This window comes from Bos taurus, chromosome 16, assembly GCF_002263795.3.
Source record: "Bos taurus isolate L1 Dominette 01449 registration number 42190680 breed Hereford chromosome 16, ARS-UCD2.0, whole genome shotgun sequence".
Classification (NCBI taxonomy): domain Eukaryota; kingdom Metazoa; phylum Chordata; class Mammalia; order Artiodactyla; family Bovidae; genus Bos; species Bos taurus.
The window spans coordinates 67928205-67949442 of record NC_037343.1 but is presented as its reverse complement, the minus strand read 5'-3'; the positions used below and the strand labels follow the sequence as shown (position 1 = coordinate 67949442).

The window sequence follows — 21238 nt, the reverse complement described above, 5'->3', positions numbered from 1 at the left end:
GCCCAGATTAAACATCATTTCTGTGTGTGTCTATGAGGGTGTCTGCGGATAAGATGAGTACTTGAATCACTGGAGTTGGGAAAGGAAATTGCCATCTCCATTGTGGTTGGCATCATCCAATCCGTTGAGGGCCTGAAAAGAATAAAAGGAAGAATTTGCCCTTTTTTCCCCTATCTCACTGCTTGAGCTCATTTTATCTCCTATCTTGAACTGAATTACACTGCTGTCTGTCCTGGATCTCCAGTTTTCTGATGGTAGATATGGGACTTTTCAGTCTCCATAACCTCATAAGACAATTCTTCACAATATATCTCCATGGCTAGATCAATCTGGTATAGTCTGAATGTTTGTGTCCCCCCAAAATACATGTTGACATTTTAAACCCTCAAAGATGACAGTATTAGAAGATGGGACGTTTGGGAAGGAAAAAAACAAACAAACAAACATGAACGGTTAAGTGCTTTTATGAAAGAACTGAGAGAGATGCTTTGCCACGTCCACAAAGTGGACACTGCAGCTACAAACCAGGCCCTCATCAAATACAACCATGCTCACGTCTCAATCTTGGACTTCTCAGATTCCATAAATGTGAGCAATAAGTTTCTATTGTTTATAAGCCAACCAGTCCGTAGTACTGTTCAGTGCCTTGTTATAAGTTGCTCAGTCGTGTCCAGCTCTTTGCGATCCCATGGACTGTAGCCTGCCAGGCTTCTCTGTCCATGGCGAGTCTCCAGGTAAGAATATTAGAATACTACAGTGGGTTGGAGTGGAAGACTAGAGTGGAATACTGGAGTGGGGTGCCATTGCCTTCTCCTAACCTGAAACGGGGATTTCCTTTATCCCAGACTGCTGGCTTCCCAAGAAGCTTGATGGAAACCAATGAAATTCTGAAGAATTATTTCTAGAGATGATTTTTCATTATAATGATGTTCAGCAAAATCAAAGGTCATTAGGAACACGAGGAGGTATCACACCAAGACTACAAACCAGCACAATTAATTAACAGACACAGAAATAGTTCTCTCCATGAAACAGTGAAACTACGCTTACCATGTTTAAGGAAATTGAAGTCAAACTTCAGTATGATTTAAAAAAAAAAAAAAGGCTCAGAAGTTTTGAAAAAGAACCAAATCAAAATTCAAGAATTAAGAAGTAAACCCGGTGACTTTCCAGGGATCCCCAGCCTGTGCTCTATGGTGAAGAAGCAGAGATACGGACATTATTTTAAATGCACATACTTTTTCCTCAAATGAAAGGCTTGTGGCAGGGAACGGCTGGTATCAGAAAAACAGCAGAAGCTTATCATTAGCCGTCCTCTTTCTCACTTTGCTAGAATTTGTTAGTGCTCACCAAAAATATGCTCTTGCCATAAACCTCCTTTTTCCTTGTGCGCTGTTCTGGTATTTCTGTAATGATTTTCTCACCTTTATATTTCTGATTTCCCAGCAGCAGTATCTCACCTCTTGCTGCCCCCTGGAAATATCTTACCTCATTAAGTCTGTAAAGAATACTTATGTACATAACAATTTATTATTTATAAAGCCCTGTGGAACAGACATACAGGTACTATTCATACTGCATGTGAAGCAGCTAAAAGCTTAAGTGCTCAAGAGCACGTAACTGAAGTCTGGAATTGCCACTAAAACAGTAGTTCTTTGATGACCTACTCAGTGGTTTCCCCCACCCCCCATGTTACCATAATAATCTAGAATAATAGCTTTGTACTTTTTTGGTAACATTTCCAGTCATCCTACAATGACCTTTTTCAAAGGTCCCTGTATTTTAGCAGGCAGTCAGGCTCGAATACCCAGGTGGTTGACCTCAGTGTGGACACAACCTCAGATTTCCATGGATGTGGGGCCCTGGCCCTCCATTGCTAATAGGTGGTGGGAAGAGCTCTGGATTTTTTTCACTCCAGTGAAGTGACTCATCCCTTCAGAGTAAAAAGATGGAATTTTTTTTAATAAATATTTTATTAGACCTGTGGACATTGCATTCTGCCATAGATGTGTTACTCCACTTTCTCCTCCATTCTTAAAAGTTGGCACCAATGGAAACGAGAACTTGCTGTATCAGCCCACAGGATTCTCCAACATGTCCCTGCATCACAGGTATGGTGAAGATGAATCCAATCTTCACTGCCTTGAGGCAGCTGAAACTGCGTTGGCCCATCTGGCACCCTTCACTACGAGTAAGTTGGCTTAGCTTTCCACATCTTTCCTTCTTAATAAAATTGTTCTGTGTTGAGTGCACTCACCTATATATTGTGAAAAGTATCTTTCTGTGAAAACTAAAGCAGGAAATTTTGTCACAAAAGCAATTTACACATAGACACACACGTGCATAGTTGTTTGTTTTTTTAAACACATAACAAAAACAAGCATGAATAATACCAGAAAGCTCTTAGGATCCTCTGTATTGAAAAGGGCTATACAATCACAGGGAACTCTGCTCATGTTATGTGGCAGCTTGGATGGGAGGGGAGTTTGAGGGGAGAATGGATGCATGTGTATGTATGGCTGTGTCCCTTTGCTGTCCACCTGAAACTATCATAATATTGTTATATAACTGGCTATATTCCAATATACAATAAAAAGTTTTTTAAAAAGAAAAGGGCTATACCTTGGAATGTTGATGGAGTGTCCAATTCTGATGCTGGGGAAGGTCAAGAAAAATGTGATACAGGTGTGTGGCTTTGGCACATTTCATCACATTAGGGTGCCATATAGGTAATTATTGGGCTTCCCTGGTGGCTCCAACAGCAAAAAATACACCTGCAATATGGGAGACCTGGGTTCGATCCCTAGGTCAGGAAGATCCCCTGGAGAAGGGAATGGCAACCCACTCCAGTATGCTTGCCTGGAGAATTCCATGGACAGAGGAGCCTGGTGGGCTACAGTCCACAGAGTCACAAAGAGACACAACTGAGTGAGAGAGAGAGAGAGAATTATTATGACCTACATATTTGGCTATAGTTAACAAAATCTGCAAGGAAAGATGACGGAAATGAGCCTTAAAATATTCAGATACAGTTTGATTTTAAATATTTTATCCCTTGTTTAAAAAAAAAGAGAAACTAAATGGCCAGGTAATACGGTCAACTGCCATGAGACCTGTGGGACTGCACAGGCGTTAATGAGGTGAATGGTCAAATGAGGTAGAAAAGCGAAGGTCATTTGAAATAATGTTTTTCAAAACGTATTATCCTCCAACCATACCTAACTTCTTTCTATTCCTAATGGCATGTACTTTCTTACCTCCAGACTACTTACTTCACACATGCCCTTTCCAATCCAGTCATTTTCTCATTCTTTTCCTAACCTTCAGGTCTGTGCTTACATGTCACTTTCTCAGGGAATTCCAGAAGATTCCTGTTATTAGTTATTCACGTTGTATATCCCCAGAGTAATCTTCATCATCTCCTATCAGAGTCATTACGATTATTATAGATTGTTTGTCTGCCAGATATAAGCTCAATTTGGACACGACTAAGTGACTGAGTTTTGGGCTCCAAAATCACGGCAGATGGTGATTGCAGCCATGAAATTAAAAGATGCTCACTCCTTGGAAGGAAAGTTATGATCAACCTAGACAGCATATTGAAAAGCAGAGACATTACTTTGCCAACAAAGGTCCGTCTAGTCAAAGCTATGGTTTTTCCAGTGGTCATGTATGGATGTGAGAGTTGGACTGTGAAGAAAGCTGAGAGCTGAAGAATTGATGCTTTTGAACTATGGTGTTAGAGAAGACTCTTGAGAGTCCCTTAGACTTCAAGGAGATCCAAGCAGTCCATTCTAAAGGAGATCGGTCCTGGGTGTTCTTTGGAAGGAATGATGCTAAAGCTGAAACTCCAGTACTTTGGCCACCTCATGCAAAGAGTTGACTCATTGGAAAAGACTCTGATGCTGGGAGGGATTGGGAACAGGAGGAGAAGGGGACGACAGAGGATGAGATGGCTGGATGGCATCACCGACTCGATGGACGTGAGTTTGAGTGAACTCCGGGAGTTGGTGATGGACAGGGAGGCCTGGCTTGCCGCAATTCATGGGGTCACAAAGAGTTGGACACGGCTGAGCGACTGAACTGAATTGAATTGACTGAGCACTAATATAGCACTATAAGCTCGATTCAGGGATTATTTTGATTCCCAGTGCCTACTGACCGGGACTAGAACACAATGGGCATTCAATAAGTTATGATAAAGGAAATTCCCTGGCAGTTCAGTGTTTAGAACTCCACACTCTCATTGCCAAGGGCCTAGGCTCAATTCCTGGTCTGGGAACTAAGATCCTACAAGCTGCAACCAAAAAAATAAAAATTAAAAAATAAAATAAATGATGATAAGTGCTCAGAAAAAAAAAAAATTTTTAAATAAATTTGGAGTCAGAGTGAATTCAAAGTCTAAATGTTAAAGATTTAGAATTATACTTGGTCTTCGTCCCAAGCTCAGGGTTATACACTTTAACCTTATCTTTCTTCTCAGTTTCAAGTGCCAAAGTGTTCATGTCAACACTTTGATTGCATTCTCTGAGTTACAGAAATTATCCATACATCTTGAGATGGTAGAGTGAGGAAAAAAACTAATTTGCACAAAAAATATAGAAATGTCATCATTATGAAAAACCAGTTAAAAAGAACTTACCTTCATTGTTTAAATTCATCTACAAAAAACCATAATGGTGGAAGGAATGTAGGATATTGTTTCAGAAAACAAAGATTATCTCAAATTAAACCTTGATTATATGCTTTTTACAAGAACTACACATTAAATATAAGGAAAATGTAAATTGAAAGTGAAAGGATGCACTTATCAAAGAAACTAAAAGGGATTATTTTAATAAAAGACAAAGTAAAAATTCAGTCTCTAATAATGAGATAAAAAAGACCTATTAAATGATAAAATATCAATTAAACAGAGATATATACAATTCAAAACTTATATGCATTAATAATATATCTTAAAAATTCATAAAGCAAAAGTTGAATATGAAACACATTGTTGTATATGGAACCTTTACCAGAATAGACAATGTGCGAGAGCATCTCATGTAAAAACTGAAACAACAAAAATTATAGAGTATATTCTCTGAACAGAAAGGAATGAGATTAGAAATTAATGACAAAGAGAAACAAAAAAATTATCAAATGTTTGAAAATTAAGAAATAAATGTTTAATCTATGTGTCAAAAAATAAATCATAATAAAATTCAGAAAATTCTTTTAATTGAACAATTATGAAAATAAAATATTTTCAAACTTGTAAGCTATACCTAAAATAGATGGTCTACAATCAGTAAAGTGGAAAAATAAATGAATATTAAAAATTAAAAAGGAAGAAATAAAATGAGTTATTCATCAATAGCAGGAATGTACAAGTTAAAAATCTAAAAGAACCTACAAACTATTAGAATTAATAAAGAAATTTAGTAAGTTCACTGCATCTGCAAAAACTGTTTCCATATAAATGCAACATTGGTATTTTAGTTTCTAGTTGAACATTAGTTTAACGTTAGTTTCATGCATTGAGGGCTCCCCTAGTGGCTCAGACAGTAAAGAACCTGCCTGCAATGCAGGAGACCCAAGTTCGATCCCTGGATCTGGAAGACCCCCTGGAAAAGGGAATGGCAACCCACTCCAATATTCTTGCCTGGAAAATACCACAGACAGAAGAGCCTGGTGGGCTACAGTCCATAATGTCGCACAGAGTTGGACATGACTGAGAGACTAACGCTTCATGCATTGTAAATAGATTGGAAGATTCAATATTATTATCATGTCATCTCTCCCCTAAATTACCTACAAAATAATTTCAGTTCTAATAAAAATCCCAGCATTTGTGTGTGTGTGTACGTGAGTTGACAGAGTGATTTCAAAACTTATATGGAAATGCAGAAGCCTAAAAAAAGACAAGGAATCTCAAAGAAGAAAAGGTTGGAGGATTTACACTACCATTTCAAAGCCACAGACATTAAAGTAGATTGATATTGGGGCAAACAAACACCAATAGAACTGAAAAGAAACCAAATCATACATTGCCCGATTAGCAAAGGTACCATTGCCATTTAGTGAGGGCACGACGGTAATCAGTGGACTAGATAAGTAGTTTGCAGTATACTGTATTCAGGGCTTCCCAGGTGGCGCTAGTGGTAAAGAACCCACCTGCCAATGCAGGAGACTTAAGAGACATAAGTTCGATCCCTGGGTCAGGAAGATCCCCTGAAGGAGGGCATGGCAACCCACTCCAGTATTCTTGCCTGGAGAATCCCCATGGACTGATAAGCCTAGTGAGTTACCATTCACAGGGTTGCAAAGAGTCAGACACGAATGAATAGACTTGGCACACATGAGCACAGGATTCAAATAATGAGATACTACATGGCAATGTAAAAGCGTGCAATTCTGCTACTCACAACAGCATGAATGAATCTCACAGACAAAGAGTGGAATGCAGGCATCTAATGAGGGTCAAGAATAGGAAAACTGATCTTTGGTAATAAAAGACAAATAGCTGGTTAGTTTTGTGGAGCTTACGGACTGGAAGGGACATGAGCAACTCTTTCAGGGTACTTATAATGCATACCTTTATCTGGATGATGGTTTCATGGGTGAAATACATGTGCAAAAATCCATCAAGCTGAACAATTAAAATTTATGCACTTTATATATTATATGTTTCAGTTCTTTAAAAAAAATCAAACATTAAAAGAAGCTTGCAAAAAAAAAAAACTTTTCAGGAGTTTTAAGAAGAAGAGAATGACTAGCAGAGATGGGGGTGAGGGGTACCTGAAGAATCTATTTAATTCAGCAGCAAAGAGGTCCTTAGTGATGAGACCCTTTTGTGAAGTAGAAAAGCTGAATACAGTTTTCAATGATTCAAGTTGTGAATGGAAGAAAGAACTACAAAAAGTTACAGTATAGTAATCCTTGCTATCCAAGCAGGGAGAGAGAGGATGGCAGCTTGTGAGGCTTTGGGTAAGAGAAGAGCGGTTCAATTTAAATAGAAATGAGGCTTTGTATTATTCCTTAATATCCATAAAAACTATTTCTAGTCCATGTAAATCTAATTGGATCTCAAGTGCTAAACTTAGCAAAGAAAATGTTTTCTCCTCTGCTTCTATGATCAGAAGAGAGAGTACACTTCTAATGGAATTTGGAAAGTTCCACCCTAAAATCTGAAATACTCAACATTTTACTAAAATTACCCAACCATAAAAGACTTTGTTTAAATATATCTTGGGCTTCCCAGGTGGTGCTGGTGGTAAAAAATCTGCCTGCCAATGTAGGAGATATGGGAGGTGTAGGTTCAATCCCTGGGTTGGGAAGACCTCCTGGAATAGGAAATGGCAACTCACTCCATTACTCTTGCCTGGAAAATCCCATGGACAGAGGAGCCTGGTGGGCTATAGTGCATAGGGTCACAAAGAGTCAGACATGACTGAGAGATTGAGCACACACAATATATCTAACTAAAGGACAGTTTACAAAATTAATTACCTTGAAAATGCATACCAAAGTATAGTCCTTAATGCAATAATTATTTTCTCTCTCTGTCATTTCATATGAAGAGTGCAGGTTGACATTTGCTAAGTGAGAACTACACAGTGTCTGACTTTATTTTTCTGGGCTCCAAAATCACTGTAGATGGTGATTGCAGCCATGAAATTAAAAGATGCTTACTCCTTGGAAAAAAAGTTATGACCAACCTAGACAGCATATTAAAAAGCAGAGACATTACTTTGCCGACAAAAGTCCATCTAGTCAAGGCTATGGTTTTTTCCAGTGGTCACATATGGATGTGAGAGTTGGACTATAAAGAAAGCTGAGCGCCGAAGAATTGATGCTTTTGAACTGTGGTGTTGGAGAAGACTCTTGAGAGTCCCTTGGACTGCAAGGAGATCCAACCAGTCCATTCTAAAGGAGATCAGTCCTGGGTGTTCATTGGAAGGACTGATGTTGAAGCTGAAACTCCAATACTTTGGCCACCTGATGTGAAGAGCTGACTCATTGGAAAAGACCTTGATGCTCAGAAGGATTGAAGGCAGGAGGAGAAAGGGATGACAGAGGATGAGATGGTTGGATGGCATCACTGACTCAATGGACATGGGTTTGGGTGGACTCTGGGAGTTGGTGATGGACAGGGAGGCCTGGTGTGCTGTGGTTCATGGGGTCGCAGAGTCGGACACGACCGAGCAACTGAACTGAACTGAACTGAACTACACTTTTTATTGTTTCATGAACATTCAATACTATTTCAGATGTTTTGGCATTTTCCCTTCCAAATCCCTTTTTTCTGGAAACTTACAGTGATAAAAAGAAGAGATGAGTTAGTTTTATTACAGATTCTACCTTATTTGAACCACAGTAAGTTTACATAATTTTCATCTAAAAATGTTAGACTTTTCATAGATTTTTATATTTTTGTCGACTTAAAAGAAAGCTGCAAGTTAAGTTTTATTTGGGGCAAAATGAGGATTGCAATGCAGGAGACAGAACCTCAGATAGCTCTAAGAATCTGCTCCAAAGAGGTCAGTATATATGTGATTTCGGTGAAGGGTGAGTACATGCAATCAAGCACATATTTTCCAGAAGGTTTCTACTAGTCTTTTGAAGGTGTTGTTAGTCACAAGGAGCAGTTGTCACCATGAAGGATTTTAATGCTTTTCTAGACATGGAAGATGTAAGAATCAGGCTCATAAAATGGGCTCCTGAAAATATCTATCTAAAGACCTATTCTGCCAGTTCCCCACCCCTGCTCCCCACCTCCAGCACATTTATACTCACTACCTGCTTCATTTATACTCTCTACCTTGAACTCCTTTCAGGGGGTAGTTGAAGGTCTCAGCAGAAGCACATGATTTAATACTTGTAAAGGTAGGTAGATGGCAAGTGCCCATGGCAAATGCCAATTTGTAACTGACACTTAACAAGCAACTTCACCGATACTCATGCACAAAAGTATGTCTGACCCCCTCCCAGAAGAATATATAAGCAGTAAATGACTTACTATAATGTGTTGATAAGGATCTATAAATGACATGTTGGTTTCAATCACGAGAAATCTCTTCACACTTCAAAAGTCTTCTTTGGCACTCTAGCTTCTTTAAAACCTACAAAATAAACAGTCCTTATTGTTAAGCCTTTTCTTAGATGCATTTACAAGATTTAAATGATGATAGATGTGACTCTTAGGAAGTAAATTCTACCCAAGGGGACTTGTGCGGATTGAGCTCCCAAATTGTTTATACGTGTGGGTATACACACATCACTTAAAAAGGATAAACATATTCTGCTATTACTGCTTACTTTCCATATTTGTTCAAATTTATTCTGTGAGTAATTATTAGGAAACTCCAGGATTATTTTTTTTTTTGCATTTGCCAAGTACTTCATGAGAAATTTATGGAAATTGTGGAAAATTAAAATTATTTTTGTACTATTTATAATCAAAAAGCCACATGCTATCATTTATTTTCTTAATTGGATCAGTACTACAGACATTCACAATTTTAAAAAAGGAATGCTTTTCATTTTAGCTATGTGTTAAGTTTTAAAAACACATTCATGTTAAATTTCAACTTTTAATGCTGATTATTTTAAAGAAATGATTTGTTCATTCTAACGTACCAGTTTAATTTGAAAGCAGTTAAATGAAATTTTAAGTGATTAAAAATAGTGCTGGACAAAATGATGGAAACAAGCAAGTGAAACTACAGAATAACTGGGAACTTGATCTCAGTAAAGGAGCAACTATAGAGGGTGAGGAGGCATGAATTTAGAATTTAGAGTTCCAGGCAGGCCGTTTGAGGAACTGCGAGAAAACACTGGCTGGTGAATGGTGAGCAAGAGTAAAAGTGGCTCATGGTGAGTTTGGACGTACGGGGAGGAGCAGATCATGCAAGGCCATGGAAGCAACAGCTATTCACCTAGATAGAGCTCACCCACCCTCCAGGACTCAGCTTAAATGTCGTCTCCACTGAGAAGACTTTCATGATGTTCAGAATAGGTTTGGTTTGCCTGTTCCCGGTTTCATTTGTACCTTGTACTTCTTTTTCAAGTCTTTGATTCCACTTACACAGTGTCTGCCTTTTCTGAGAGAACTAAAGACGCGTAAAGTCGGTGACCATATTTATCTTGTTTATAGAGTTATCCATCCCTATTGCCTAGTGCTGTGCCTAAAATATAGTAGGTTGAGGATAATATTTGTTGGATAGATGGGTGGATGGATGGACAAATATTACATAATTTCAGGTTTATGTATGAAGGAAATTCACAGAATAGTACTGGTACTCTCTTTTGATGTCCCTCTTTTTCATTCCTAACTATTCTTAATGTAAAAGGATGTTAAATATCCATCTCTAATTTTAAAAGAAAAAAATCGGAACAAGTGAAATCCCAGAAGGATTGAGACTAGTACTCAAAATGTTTACAGGAAATTTGTTGCTGGTGCCCAAAGTTTGGTTTCAGCAACTTTATTTCCTCTTTCCATTTCTAGCAACTCCATTCATAACCCCTGTGCTTACCACCTAACTCTTCACCACTTCTGTCATTACTGTATCCTGCATCAGGACCTAGATAGAGGCTCTCTCCATATTAAAGCCAAAAATAGGCAACATGCATACAATAGCTAACTGCCCAGGTCTATGGATTTTCCAGTAGTCGTGTACAGATGTAGAGTCAACCATAAAGAAGACTGAGCACCGAAGAACTGATGCTTTCAAATTATGGTGCTGGGGAAGACTCTTTAGAGTCCATTGATCAGCAAGGAGATCAAACCAGTCAATCCTAAAGAAAATAAACCCTGAATATTCATTGGAAGGACTGATGCTGAAGCTGAAGCTTCAATACTTTGGCCACCTGATGTGAAGAGCTGACTCATTGGAAAAGACCCTGATGCTGGGAAAGATTGAAAGCAGGAGGAGAAGGGGACAACAGAGGATGAGATGGTTGGATGGCATCACTGACTCAATGGACATGAGTTTGAGCAAACTGTGGGAGACGGTGAAGGACAGGGAAGCCCAGTGTGCTACAGTCCACGGGGTCATAAAGAGTCGGACAGGACTTAGCAACTGAACGATATAAGATATTATATTGGGGAAATCTGGGTAATGAATATATGGAAATGGAAATTTTTGCTGGTTTGTTTTTCTGCTGTTTCTTAACTTAGATTATTTCAAAATAAAAAATATATCTTAAAAGTCCACTATATGTGAATAGGTGCAATTTATACATACAATTTTCATTCCAAACTTAAAGAAGCAACATCAGTCATATGGGAAAACTGTTGGGTAAGGTTCAGTTTCTTCCGAAAAAAATCATTGGTTATTATTGCCAGACAGTGATGACATTTTCAGTTCCAGTTACAAATAGGCACCCATTCATCCTTTTACTTCCCTACACTATTAATAGTAGCAATAGATATCTTCAGTTTCTGTGGAATACAGCATTTCTGTCCACCTAGCCACATTAAACACTGAGAAAATGCCACCCCCCACCACCACCCCTTGCAACTAGCACAGCCTGGAAACATTATTGCAACCAGTTTGCATAACCACTATCATGAATGCTCATAAAACAGCTGTTTGGAGAAGGGTTGGGGGGAGGGTTGTTTTTACTAATTAAGCTGAATAACCAATCTTGGTGAGTGTACAGTCTTTTAAGTCTGAAGCAACAAATATGAAGCTCATAGTTTCTTTTATTCTTTTACCTCCCTCCCTTCCCTGTAATTAGATACTTCCTGAACACTAATGAGGGGGAAATGCAGATACACTTTTCAACACACACTTGCCTGTGCGATGTAACTGTTGGCTTTCAGTGAATGCTTCATAGTGTGTGGTCTATCCAAAACCCTGTTAGTCATGTTGGCAGGAGAGATGGACTGCCCTTGGGAAGGTGGAAAAAAAAAAAAAAACCAAAACCCACAGACTAGAAGGTTTTGTCATTCTCTTTCCCCACCTATTGGCTTCTCTGGCGGTTCAGGCAGTAAAGAATCTGCACCATGCAGGAGACCCAGGTTCAGTCCCTGGGTGGGGAAGATCCCCTGGAGATGGAAATGGTAACCCACTCCAGTATTATTGCCCGGAGAATTTCATGGACAGACAAGTTTGGCAGGCCACAGTTCATGGGATCGCAAAGAGTCAGACACAGGACTGACTAACATTTTTCCCTGCCTAGAATTATGGGAAACAGGAAAACAAGGGATTATCACGGACATGTGAAGGTGAACTGAAGGTGTTAGTCACTCAGTCGTGTCCGACTCTTTGGGAACCCCATGGACTGTAGCCCTCCAGGCTCCCCTGTCCCTGGAATCCTTCAGGCAAGAATACTGGAGTGCATAGCCATTTACTTCTCCAGGGAAACTTCCTGACCCAGGGATCAAACCCATGTCTCCTGCATTGCAGGTGGATTCTTTACTGTCTTAGCACCAGGGAAGCCCAATCATGGACACACTTCAGAGATATTGCAGGTTTGGTTCCAGACCACCGCAACAAAGGGAATATTTCAATAAAACTAAGCACAAAAATGCTTTGGTTTCCCAGTGCATATTAAAGTTATATTTAAACTGTAATGTAGTCTATTAAGTCTGCAGTAGCATTGCGTCTAAAGAACAATGTACAAACCTTAATTTAAAATACTTTATTGCTCACTAGCATCTCAGCCTTTCAATTCAGTTTAGTTGCTCGGTCATGTCAGACTCTTTGCGACATCATGGACTGCAGCACACAAGGCTTCCCTGTCCTTCACCAACTCCGGAAATTGCTCAAACTCATGTCCACCAAGTCGATGATGACATCCAACCATCTCAGCCTGTGTCATCCCCTCCTCCTCCTGCCTTCAATCAGTCCCAGCATCAGGGTATTTTCTAACAAGCCTGTTCTTCACATCAGGGGGCCAAAGTATTGGAGGTTCAGCTTCAGTATCAGTCCTTCCAGTGAATATTCAGGACTGATTTCCTTTAGGATTGACTGGTTTGATCTCCTTGCAGTCCAAGGGACTCTCAGTCTTCTCCAACACCACAGTTCAAAAGCATCAATTATTTGGCACTCAGCCTTCTTTACAGTCCAGCTCTCATCCATACATGACTACTGGAAAAACCATAGCTTTGACTAGATGGACCTTTGTTGGCAAAGTAATGTCTCTGCTTTTTAATATGCTGTCTAGCTTGGTCATAGCTTTTCTTCCAAGGAGCTAACATCTTTTAATTTCATGGTTTCAGTCACCATCTGCAGTGATTTTAGAGCCCAAGAAAATAAAGTCTCTCACTGTTGCCATTGTTTCCCCATCTATTTGCCATGAAGTGATGGGACCAGATGCCAAGATCTTAGTTTTTTGAATGCTGAGTTTTAAGTCAGCTTTCTTACTTTCCTCTTTCCCCTTCATCAACAGGCTCTTCAGTTCCTTTTCTCTTTCTGCCATTAGGGTCTTATCATCTGCATATTTGAGTTTATTGATATTTCTCCTGGCAATCTTGATTCCAACTAGTGCTTCATCCAGCCCAGCGTTTCACATGAGGTACTCTGCATGTAAGTTGAATAAACAGGGTGACAATATACGGCCTTGACATACTCCTTTCCCAATTTGGAACCAGTCTGTTGTTCTGTGTCTGGTTCTAACAGTTGCTTCTTGACTTGCATACAAGTTTCTCAGGAGGTAGGTAAAGAGGTCTGGTATTTCCCTCTCTTAAAGAATTTTCCACAGTTTGTTGTGATCCACACAATCAAAAGCTGTAGCATAGTCAGTGAAGCAGAAGTAGATTTTTTCTGGAATTCTCTTGCATTTTCTATGATCCAGTGGATGTTGGCAATTTGATCTTTGGTTCCTCTAGCTTTTCTAAAATCAGCTTGAACATCTGGAAGTTCTCTCTTCATGTACTATTGACACCTGGCTTGGAGAATTTTGAACATTATTTTGCTAATGTGTGAGACGAGTACAATGTGCGGTAGACTGAGCATTCTTTGGCATTGCCTTTCTTTGGGATTGGAATGAAAACTGACCTCTCCCAGTCCTGTGGCCGCTGCTGAGTTTTCCTAATTTGCTGGCATATTGAGTGCAACACTTTTACAACATCATCACTGAGGATTTGAAATAGCTCAGGTGGAATTCTATCACCTCCACTAGCTTTGTTCGTAGTGATGCTTCCTAAGGCCCACTTGACTCTGCGTTCCAGGATATCTGGCTCTAGGTGAGTGATCACAGCATCATGGCTATCTTTGTCATTAAGGTCTTTTTTGTATAGTTCTTCTGTGTATTCTTGTCACCTCTTCTTAATTTTTTCTGTTCTGTTAGGTCTATAACATTTCTGTCCTTTATTGTGCCCGTCTTTGCATAAAATGTTCCCTTGGTATCTCTAATTTTCTTGATGAGATCTCCAGTCTTTCCCATTCTGTTGTTTTCCTCTATTTCTTTACACTGATTGCTGAGGAAGGCTTTCTTATCTTTCCTTGCTATTCTTAAACTCTGCATTCAGATGGACATATCTTTCCTTTTCTCCTTTGCCTTTAGCTTCTCTCCTTTTCTCAGCTATTTGTAAGGCCTCCTCAGACAATCATTTTGCCTTTTTGCATTACTTTTTCTTGGGGATGGTCCTGATCCCTGCCTCCTGTACAATGTCACGAACCTTTGTCCATAGTTCTTCAGGCACTCTGTCAGATATAATCCGTTGAATCTATTTGTCACTTCCACTGTATAATCATAAGGGATATGATTTAGATCACACCTGAATGGTCTAGTGGTTTTCCCTACTTTCTTCAATTTAAGTCTGAATTCGGCAATAAGGAATTCATGACCTGAGCCACAGTCAGCTCCTGGTCTTGTTTTTGCTGACTGTATAGAGCTTCTCCATCTTTGTCTGAAAAGAATATAATAAAATCTGGTTTCGGTATTGACCAGCTGGTGATGGCCATGTGTAGAGTTGTCTCTTGTATTGTTGGAAGAGGGTGTTTGCTATGACCAGTGCATTCTCTTGGCAGAACTCTGTTAGCTTTTGCCCTGATTCATTTTGTACTCCAAGGCCAAACTTGCCTGTTACTCCAGGTATATCTTGAATTCCTACTTTTGCATTCCAGTCCCCTATGATGAGAGTGAAAGTCACTTAGTCGTGTCCAACTTTTTGTGACCCTGTGGACTATACAGTTCATGGAATTTTCCAGGCCAGAATACTGGAGTGGGTAGTCTTTCCCTTCTCTAGGGTATCTTCCCAATCCAGGGATCAAACCCGGGTCTCCCACATTGCAGGTGGATTCTTTCCCAGCTAAGCCACAAGGGAAGCCCAAGAATACTGGAGTGGGTAGCCTATCCCTTCTCCAGTGGATACTCCTAAACCAGGAATCGAACCAGGGTCTCCTGCATTGCAGGTGGATTCTTCACCAACTGAGCTAGAAGGACATCTTTTTCTGTGTTTGCTCTAGAAGGTCTTGTGGGTTATCATAGAATCATTCAACTTCAGCTTCTTCAGCACTAGTGGTTGGGGCACATACTTTGATTACCATGATATTGAATAGTTTGCCTTTTTGAGTGAGTCATAATCTTTTGCTGGTGGAGAGTCCCACCTCAATGTTGATGGCTGCGGACTGACCAGGACGGTGGTTTCTGAAGGCTGGGCTGACTATGGCAATTTCCTGTGTGTGTGTAGCAGTTACTTAGAATGAGACAACAGTGGAGTTTGCTGCATCAATTAATTCTTCCTCAAAGCAAAAGTTCTCTGTAGCATGCAATGTCATTGGAGAGCATTTTACCCAGAGGAGGACTTCTTTCAAAATTGGAGTCAGTCCTCTCAAACCTTGCTACTGCTTTATCAACTAAGTTTATGTAATATCTTAATTGTTTTACTGTCATTTCAACAGTCTTCACAGCATCCTCACAAGGAATAGATTCAACCTTAAGAAAACACTTTGCTCATCCATAAGAAGCAACTCCTCATCCTTTCGAGTTTTATCAATCAGACTGTAGCAATTCAGTCACATCTTCAGGCTCCCTTCTGGTTGTAGTTCTAGTTCTCTCAGCATTTCCACCACAGTTATTTACTCCACTGAAATCTTGAACCCCTTAAAGTCATCCTTGAGGGTTGGAATCAACTTCTTATAAACTTCTGTGAATGTTGATATTGCGACCTCTTTCCATGAATCACAAATGTTCTTCACGGCATCCAGAATGGAGAATCCTTAATAAGGTTTTCAGTTGACTTTGCCCAGACCAATCAGAGGCAGCAACTGCCATATAAAATTTACTTCTTAAAGAACAAGACTTGAGTGAAACGGATGTTGTGTCAAGAGGCATGAAAACAACATTAATTTCATCTCTATCTGACCTCTTGGGTAATAACTGCATTGCCAATGAACAGTAGTAATATTCTGAAAGACCTTTGTTTCGAGAAGTAGGTCTCAATAGTAGGCTTAAAATATCCAATAAATCATGTTGTAAACAGATATGTTGTCATCCAAGCTTTGTTGTTCCATTTATAGAGCACAGCAGAGTAGATTCTGAAGGGCCCTAGGCTTTTTGGAATGGTAAATGAGCATTGGCTTCAACTTAAAATCACCAGATGCATTTAGTCCCTAACTGTAAAATCAGCCTATCCTTTGAAACTTTAAAGCCAGTCAATGACTTCTCCTCTCTAGCTATTGAAGTCCTAAATAGCATCTTCTTCCAATAGAAGGTCGTTTCATCTCCACTGAAAATCCATTGTTTAGCCACCTTCAGTGATTATCTTAGCTAGATCCTTTGGATAATTTACTGTAGCTTCTACTTGAGTACTTCCTGCCTCACCTTGCACATGTCTTCCTTACTGAAACCTCAAGAACCAAGCTCTGTTAGATTCAAACTTTTCTTCTGCAGTGTCCTCACCTCTCTCAATCCTCATAAAACTGAAGCGAGTTAGAGCCCTGCTCACCATTAGGCTTTGGTTGAATTAAATTTTGTAGTTAATTGGATCTTTCATCCAGATCACTGAAACTTTCTCCATATCAGCAGTAAGGCTGTTTTGCTTTCTTACCATTCATGTGCTCACTAGAGTAGCATTTTTAATTTCCTCAAGGACTTTTCCTGTGCATTTCACAACTTAAGCTAACTCTGGCACAGGAGGCCTAGTTTCTGGCCCATCTCAACTTTCAACATGCCTTCCTCACTAAGCTTAACCTTATTTCTAGTGTTTTATTTAAAGTCAGAGACATGTGACTTTTCCTTTCATGTGAACACTTAAAGACCATGGTTCAGTTCAGTTCAGTCGCTCAGTCGTGTCCGACTCTTTGTGACCCCATGAATTGCAGCACACCAGGCCTCCCTGTCCATCACCAACTCCCGGAGTTCACTCAGACTCAAGTCCATTGAGTCAGTGATGCCATCTAGCCATCTCATCCTCTATCGTCCCATTCTCCTCCTGACCCCAATCCCTCCCAGCATCAGAGTCTTTTCCAATGAGTCAACTCTTCGCATGAGGTGGCCAAAGTGCTGGAGTTTCAGCTTTAGCATCTTTCCTTCCAAAGAAATCCCAGGGCTGATCTCCTTTAGAATGGACTGGTTGGATCTCCTTGCAGTCTAAGGGACTCTCAAGAGTCTTCTCCAACACCACAGTTCAAAAGCATCAATTCTTCAGCACTCAGCCTTCTTCACAGTCCAACTCTCACATCCATACATGACTACTGGAAAAACCATAGCCTTGACTAGATGGACCTTTGTTGGCAAAGTAATGTCAGCTGCTTTTGAATATGCTATCTAGGTTGGTCATAACTTTCCTTCCAAGGAGTAAGCGTCTTTTAATTTCATGGCTGCAGTCACCATCTGCAGTGATTTTGGAGCCCCCAAAAATAAAGTCTGACACTGTTTCCACTGTTTCCCCATATATTTCCCATGAAGTGATGGGACTGGATGCCATGAACTTCGTTTTCTGAACGTTGAGCTTTAAGCCAACTTTTTCACTCTCCTCTTTCACTTTCATCAAGAGGCTTTTTAGTTCCTCTTCTCTTTCTGCCATAAGGGTGGTGTCATCTGCATATCTGAGGTTACTGATACTTCTCCTGGCAATCTTGATTCCAGCTTGTGTTTCTTCCAGTCCAGCGTTTCTCATGATGTACTCTGGTAGGGCCTATTAATTGGTCTAATTTCAAGATTGTTGTGTCTTAGGGACTAAAGAGACCTGATGAGAGGGACAGAGGTGGGGAGCAGACAGTGGATAGAGTCTTCAGAACACACACAATATTGACTAAGTTTACTGTCCTATATGACTGCAGTTTGTGGAGCCTCCACACAATTATAGTAGTTTCTTTATCTGTAACATGGGAGAAATGGTTCCCACACCTCACAGAGGCAATGGGAGGATGAAGTGAAGGTATGTATGTCAATAATTATGCACAGCACCTAGGAAGTCATAAGTATACAAACTTGTCATTTGTTAGTATTAGTTATGAAACTGATGCTTTCTCCCAAATTCCGAGATATATTTGGCTCTATGAAGATTTCTAAGAAACTCAAGTAGGCAAATTTGATGAACATCTTTTCTATAAAGACTGTGTATTTGTCATACTCAACAATGAGGTTTAATGGAGATTAAAAAGTACTGCTATTTCTGATCCATCAAATTATATATATGTATATGCGACTGTGGTGGAGAGCTCTGACAGAATGTGGTCCACTGGAGAAGGGAATGGCAAACCACTTCAGTATTCTTGCCTTGAGAACCCCATGACAGTATGAAAAGGAAAAATGATAGGACACTGAAGAGAAACTCCCCAGGTCAGTAGGTGCCCAATATGCTACTGGAGATCAGTGGAGAAATAACTCCACAAAGAATGAGGGGATGGAGCCAAAGCAAAAAGAATACCCAGCTGTGGATGTGACTGGTGATAGAAGCAAGGTCCGATGCTGTAAAGAGCAATATTGCATAGGAACCTGGAATGTCAGGTCCATGAATCAAGGCAAATTGGAAGTGGCCAAACAAGGGATGGCAAGAGTGAATGTTGACATTCTAGGAATCAGTGAACTGAAATGGACTGGACTGGGTGAATTTAACTCAGATGACCATTATATCTACTACTGTGGGCAGGAATCCCTCAGAAGAAATGGAGTAGTCATTATGATCAACAAAAGAGTCCGAAAAGAAGTACTTGGATGCAATCTCAAAAACGACAATATGATCTCTGTTTGTTTCCAAGGCAAACCATTCATTATCACAGTAATCCAAGTCTATGCCCCAACCAGTAACGCTGGAGAAGCTGAAGTTAAACAGTTCTATGAAGACCTACAAGACCTTTTAGAACTAACACCCAAAAAAGATGTCCTTTTCATTATAGGGGACTGGATTGCAAAAGTAGGAAGTCAAACACCTGGAATAACAGGCAAATTTGTCCTTGGAATACAGAATGAAGCAGGGCAAAGACTAATAGAGTTTTGCCAAGAAAATGTACTGGTCATAGCAAACTTCCTCTTCCAACAACACAAGAGAAGACTCTATACATGGACATCACCAGATGGTCAACACCGAAATCAGATTGATTATATTCTTTGCAGCCAAAGATGGAGAAGCTCTATACACTCAGCAAAAACAAGACCAGGAGCTGACTGTGGCTCAGATCATGAACTCCTTATTGCCAAATTCACACTGAAATTGAAGAAAGTAGGGAAAACCACTAGACCATTCAGGTATGACCTAAATCAAATCCCTTATGATTATACAGCGGAGTGAGAAATAGATTTAAGGGCCTAGATCTGATAGATAGAGTGCCTGATGAGCTATGGAATGAGGTTCATGACATTGTACAGGAGACAGGGATCAAGACCATCCCCATGGAGAAGAAATGCAAAATAGCAAAATGTCTGTCTGGGGAGGCCTTACAAATAGCTGTGAAAAGAAGAGAAGTGAAAAGCAAAGGAGAAAAGGAAAGATATAAGCATCTGAATGCAGAGTTCCAAAGAATAGCAAGAAGAGATAAGAAAGCCTTCTTCAGCGATCAATGCAAAGAAATAGAGGAAAACAACAGAATGGGAAAGACTAGAGATCTCTTCAAGAAAATCAGAGATACCAAAGGAACATTTCATGCAAAGATGAGCTCGAAAAAGGACAGAAATGGTATGGACCTAACAGAAGCAGAAGATATTAAGAAGAGATGGCAAGAATACACAGAAGAACTGTACAAAAAAGATCTTCATGATCCAGATAATCACGATGGTGTGATCACTGACCTAGAGCCAGACATCCTGGAATGTGAAGTCAAGTGGGCCTTAGAAAGCATCACTACGAACAAAGCTAGTAGAGGTGATAGAATTCCAGTTGAGCTATTCCAAATCCTGAAAGATGATGCTGTGAAAGTGCTGCACTCAATATACCAGCAAATTTGGAAAATGCAGTAGTGGCCACAGGACTGGAAAAATTCAGTTTTCATTCCAATCCCAAAGAAAGGCAATGCCAAAGAATGCTCAAACTACCGCACAATTGCACTCATCTCACACACTAGTAAAGTAATGCTCACAATTCTCCAAGCCAAGCTTCAGCAATATGTGAACCGTGAACTTCCTGATGTTCAAGCTGGTTTTAGAAAGGGCAGAGGAACCAGAGATCAAATTGCCAACATCCGCTGCATCATGGAAAAAGCAAGAGAGTTCCAGAAAAACATCTATTTCTGCTTTATTGACTATGCCAAAGCCTTTGACTGTGTGGATCACAGTAAACTGGAAAATTCTGAAAGAGATGGGAATACCAGACCACCTGATCTGCCTCTTGAGAAATTTGTATGCAGGTCAGGAAGCAACAGTTAGAACTGGACATGGAACAACAGACTGGTTCCAAATAGGAAAAGGAGTACGTCAAGGCTGTATATTGTCACCCTGTTTATTTAACTTATATGCAGAGTACATCATGAGAAACGCTGGACTGGAAGAAACACAAGCTGGAATCAAGATTGCCAGGAGAAGTATCAGTAACCTCAGATATGCAGATGACACCACCCTTATGGCAGAAAGTGAAGAGGAACTCAAAAGCCTCTTGATGAAGGTGAAAGTGGAGAGTGAAAAAGTTGGCTTAAAGCCCAACATTCAGAAAATGAAGATCATGGCATCTGGTCCCATCACTTCATGGGAAATAGATGGGGAAACAGTGGAAACTGTTTCAGACTTTATTTTGGGGGGCTCCAAAATCACTGCAGATGGTGACTGCAGCCATGAAATTAAAAGACGCTTACTCCTTGGAAGGAAAGTTATGACCAACCTAGATAGCATATTCAAAAGCAGCTGACATTACTTTGCCAACAAAGGT

At 39.9% G+C, this 21238-nt stretch overlaps 1 protein-coding gene across 2 annotated transcripts in view; it reads right to left on the bottom strand.

The window, feature by feature from the left end:
• PLA2G4A (phospholipase A2 group IVA) overlaps positions 1-21238 on the bottom strand; it is a 174257-nt gene that overhangs the window by 131838 nt on the left and 21181 nt on the right. For both annotated transcript variants that reach the window (XM_059875405.1, NM_001075864.1), the window contains 1 exon segment: positions 9005-9107. In XM_059875405.1, the coding sequence (XP_059731388.1) occupies positions 9005-9037 (33 nt within the window). In that variant the 5' untranslated portion in view covers positions 9038-9107.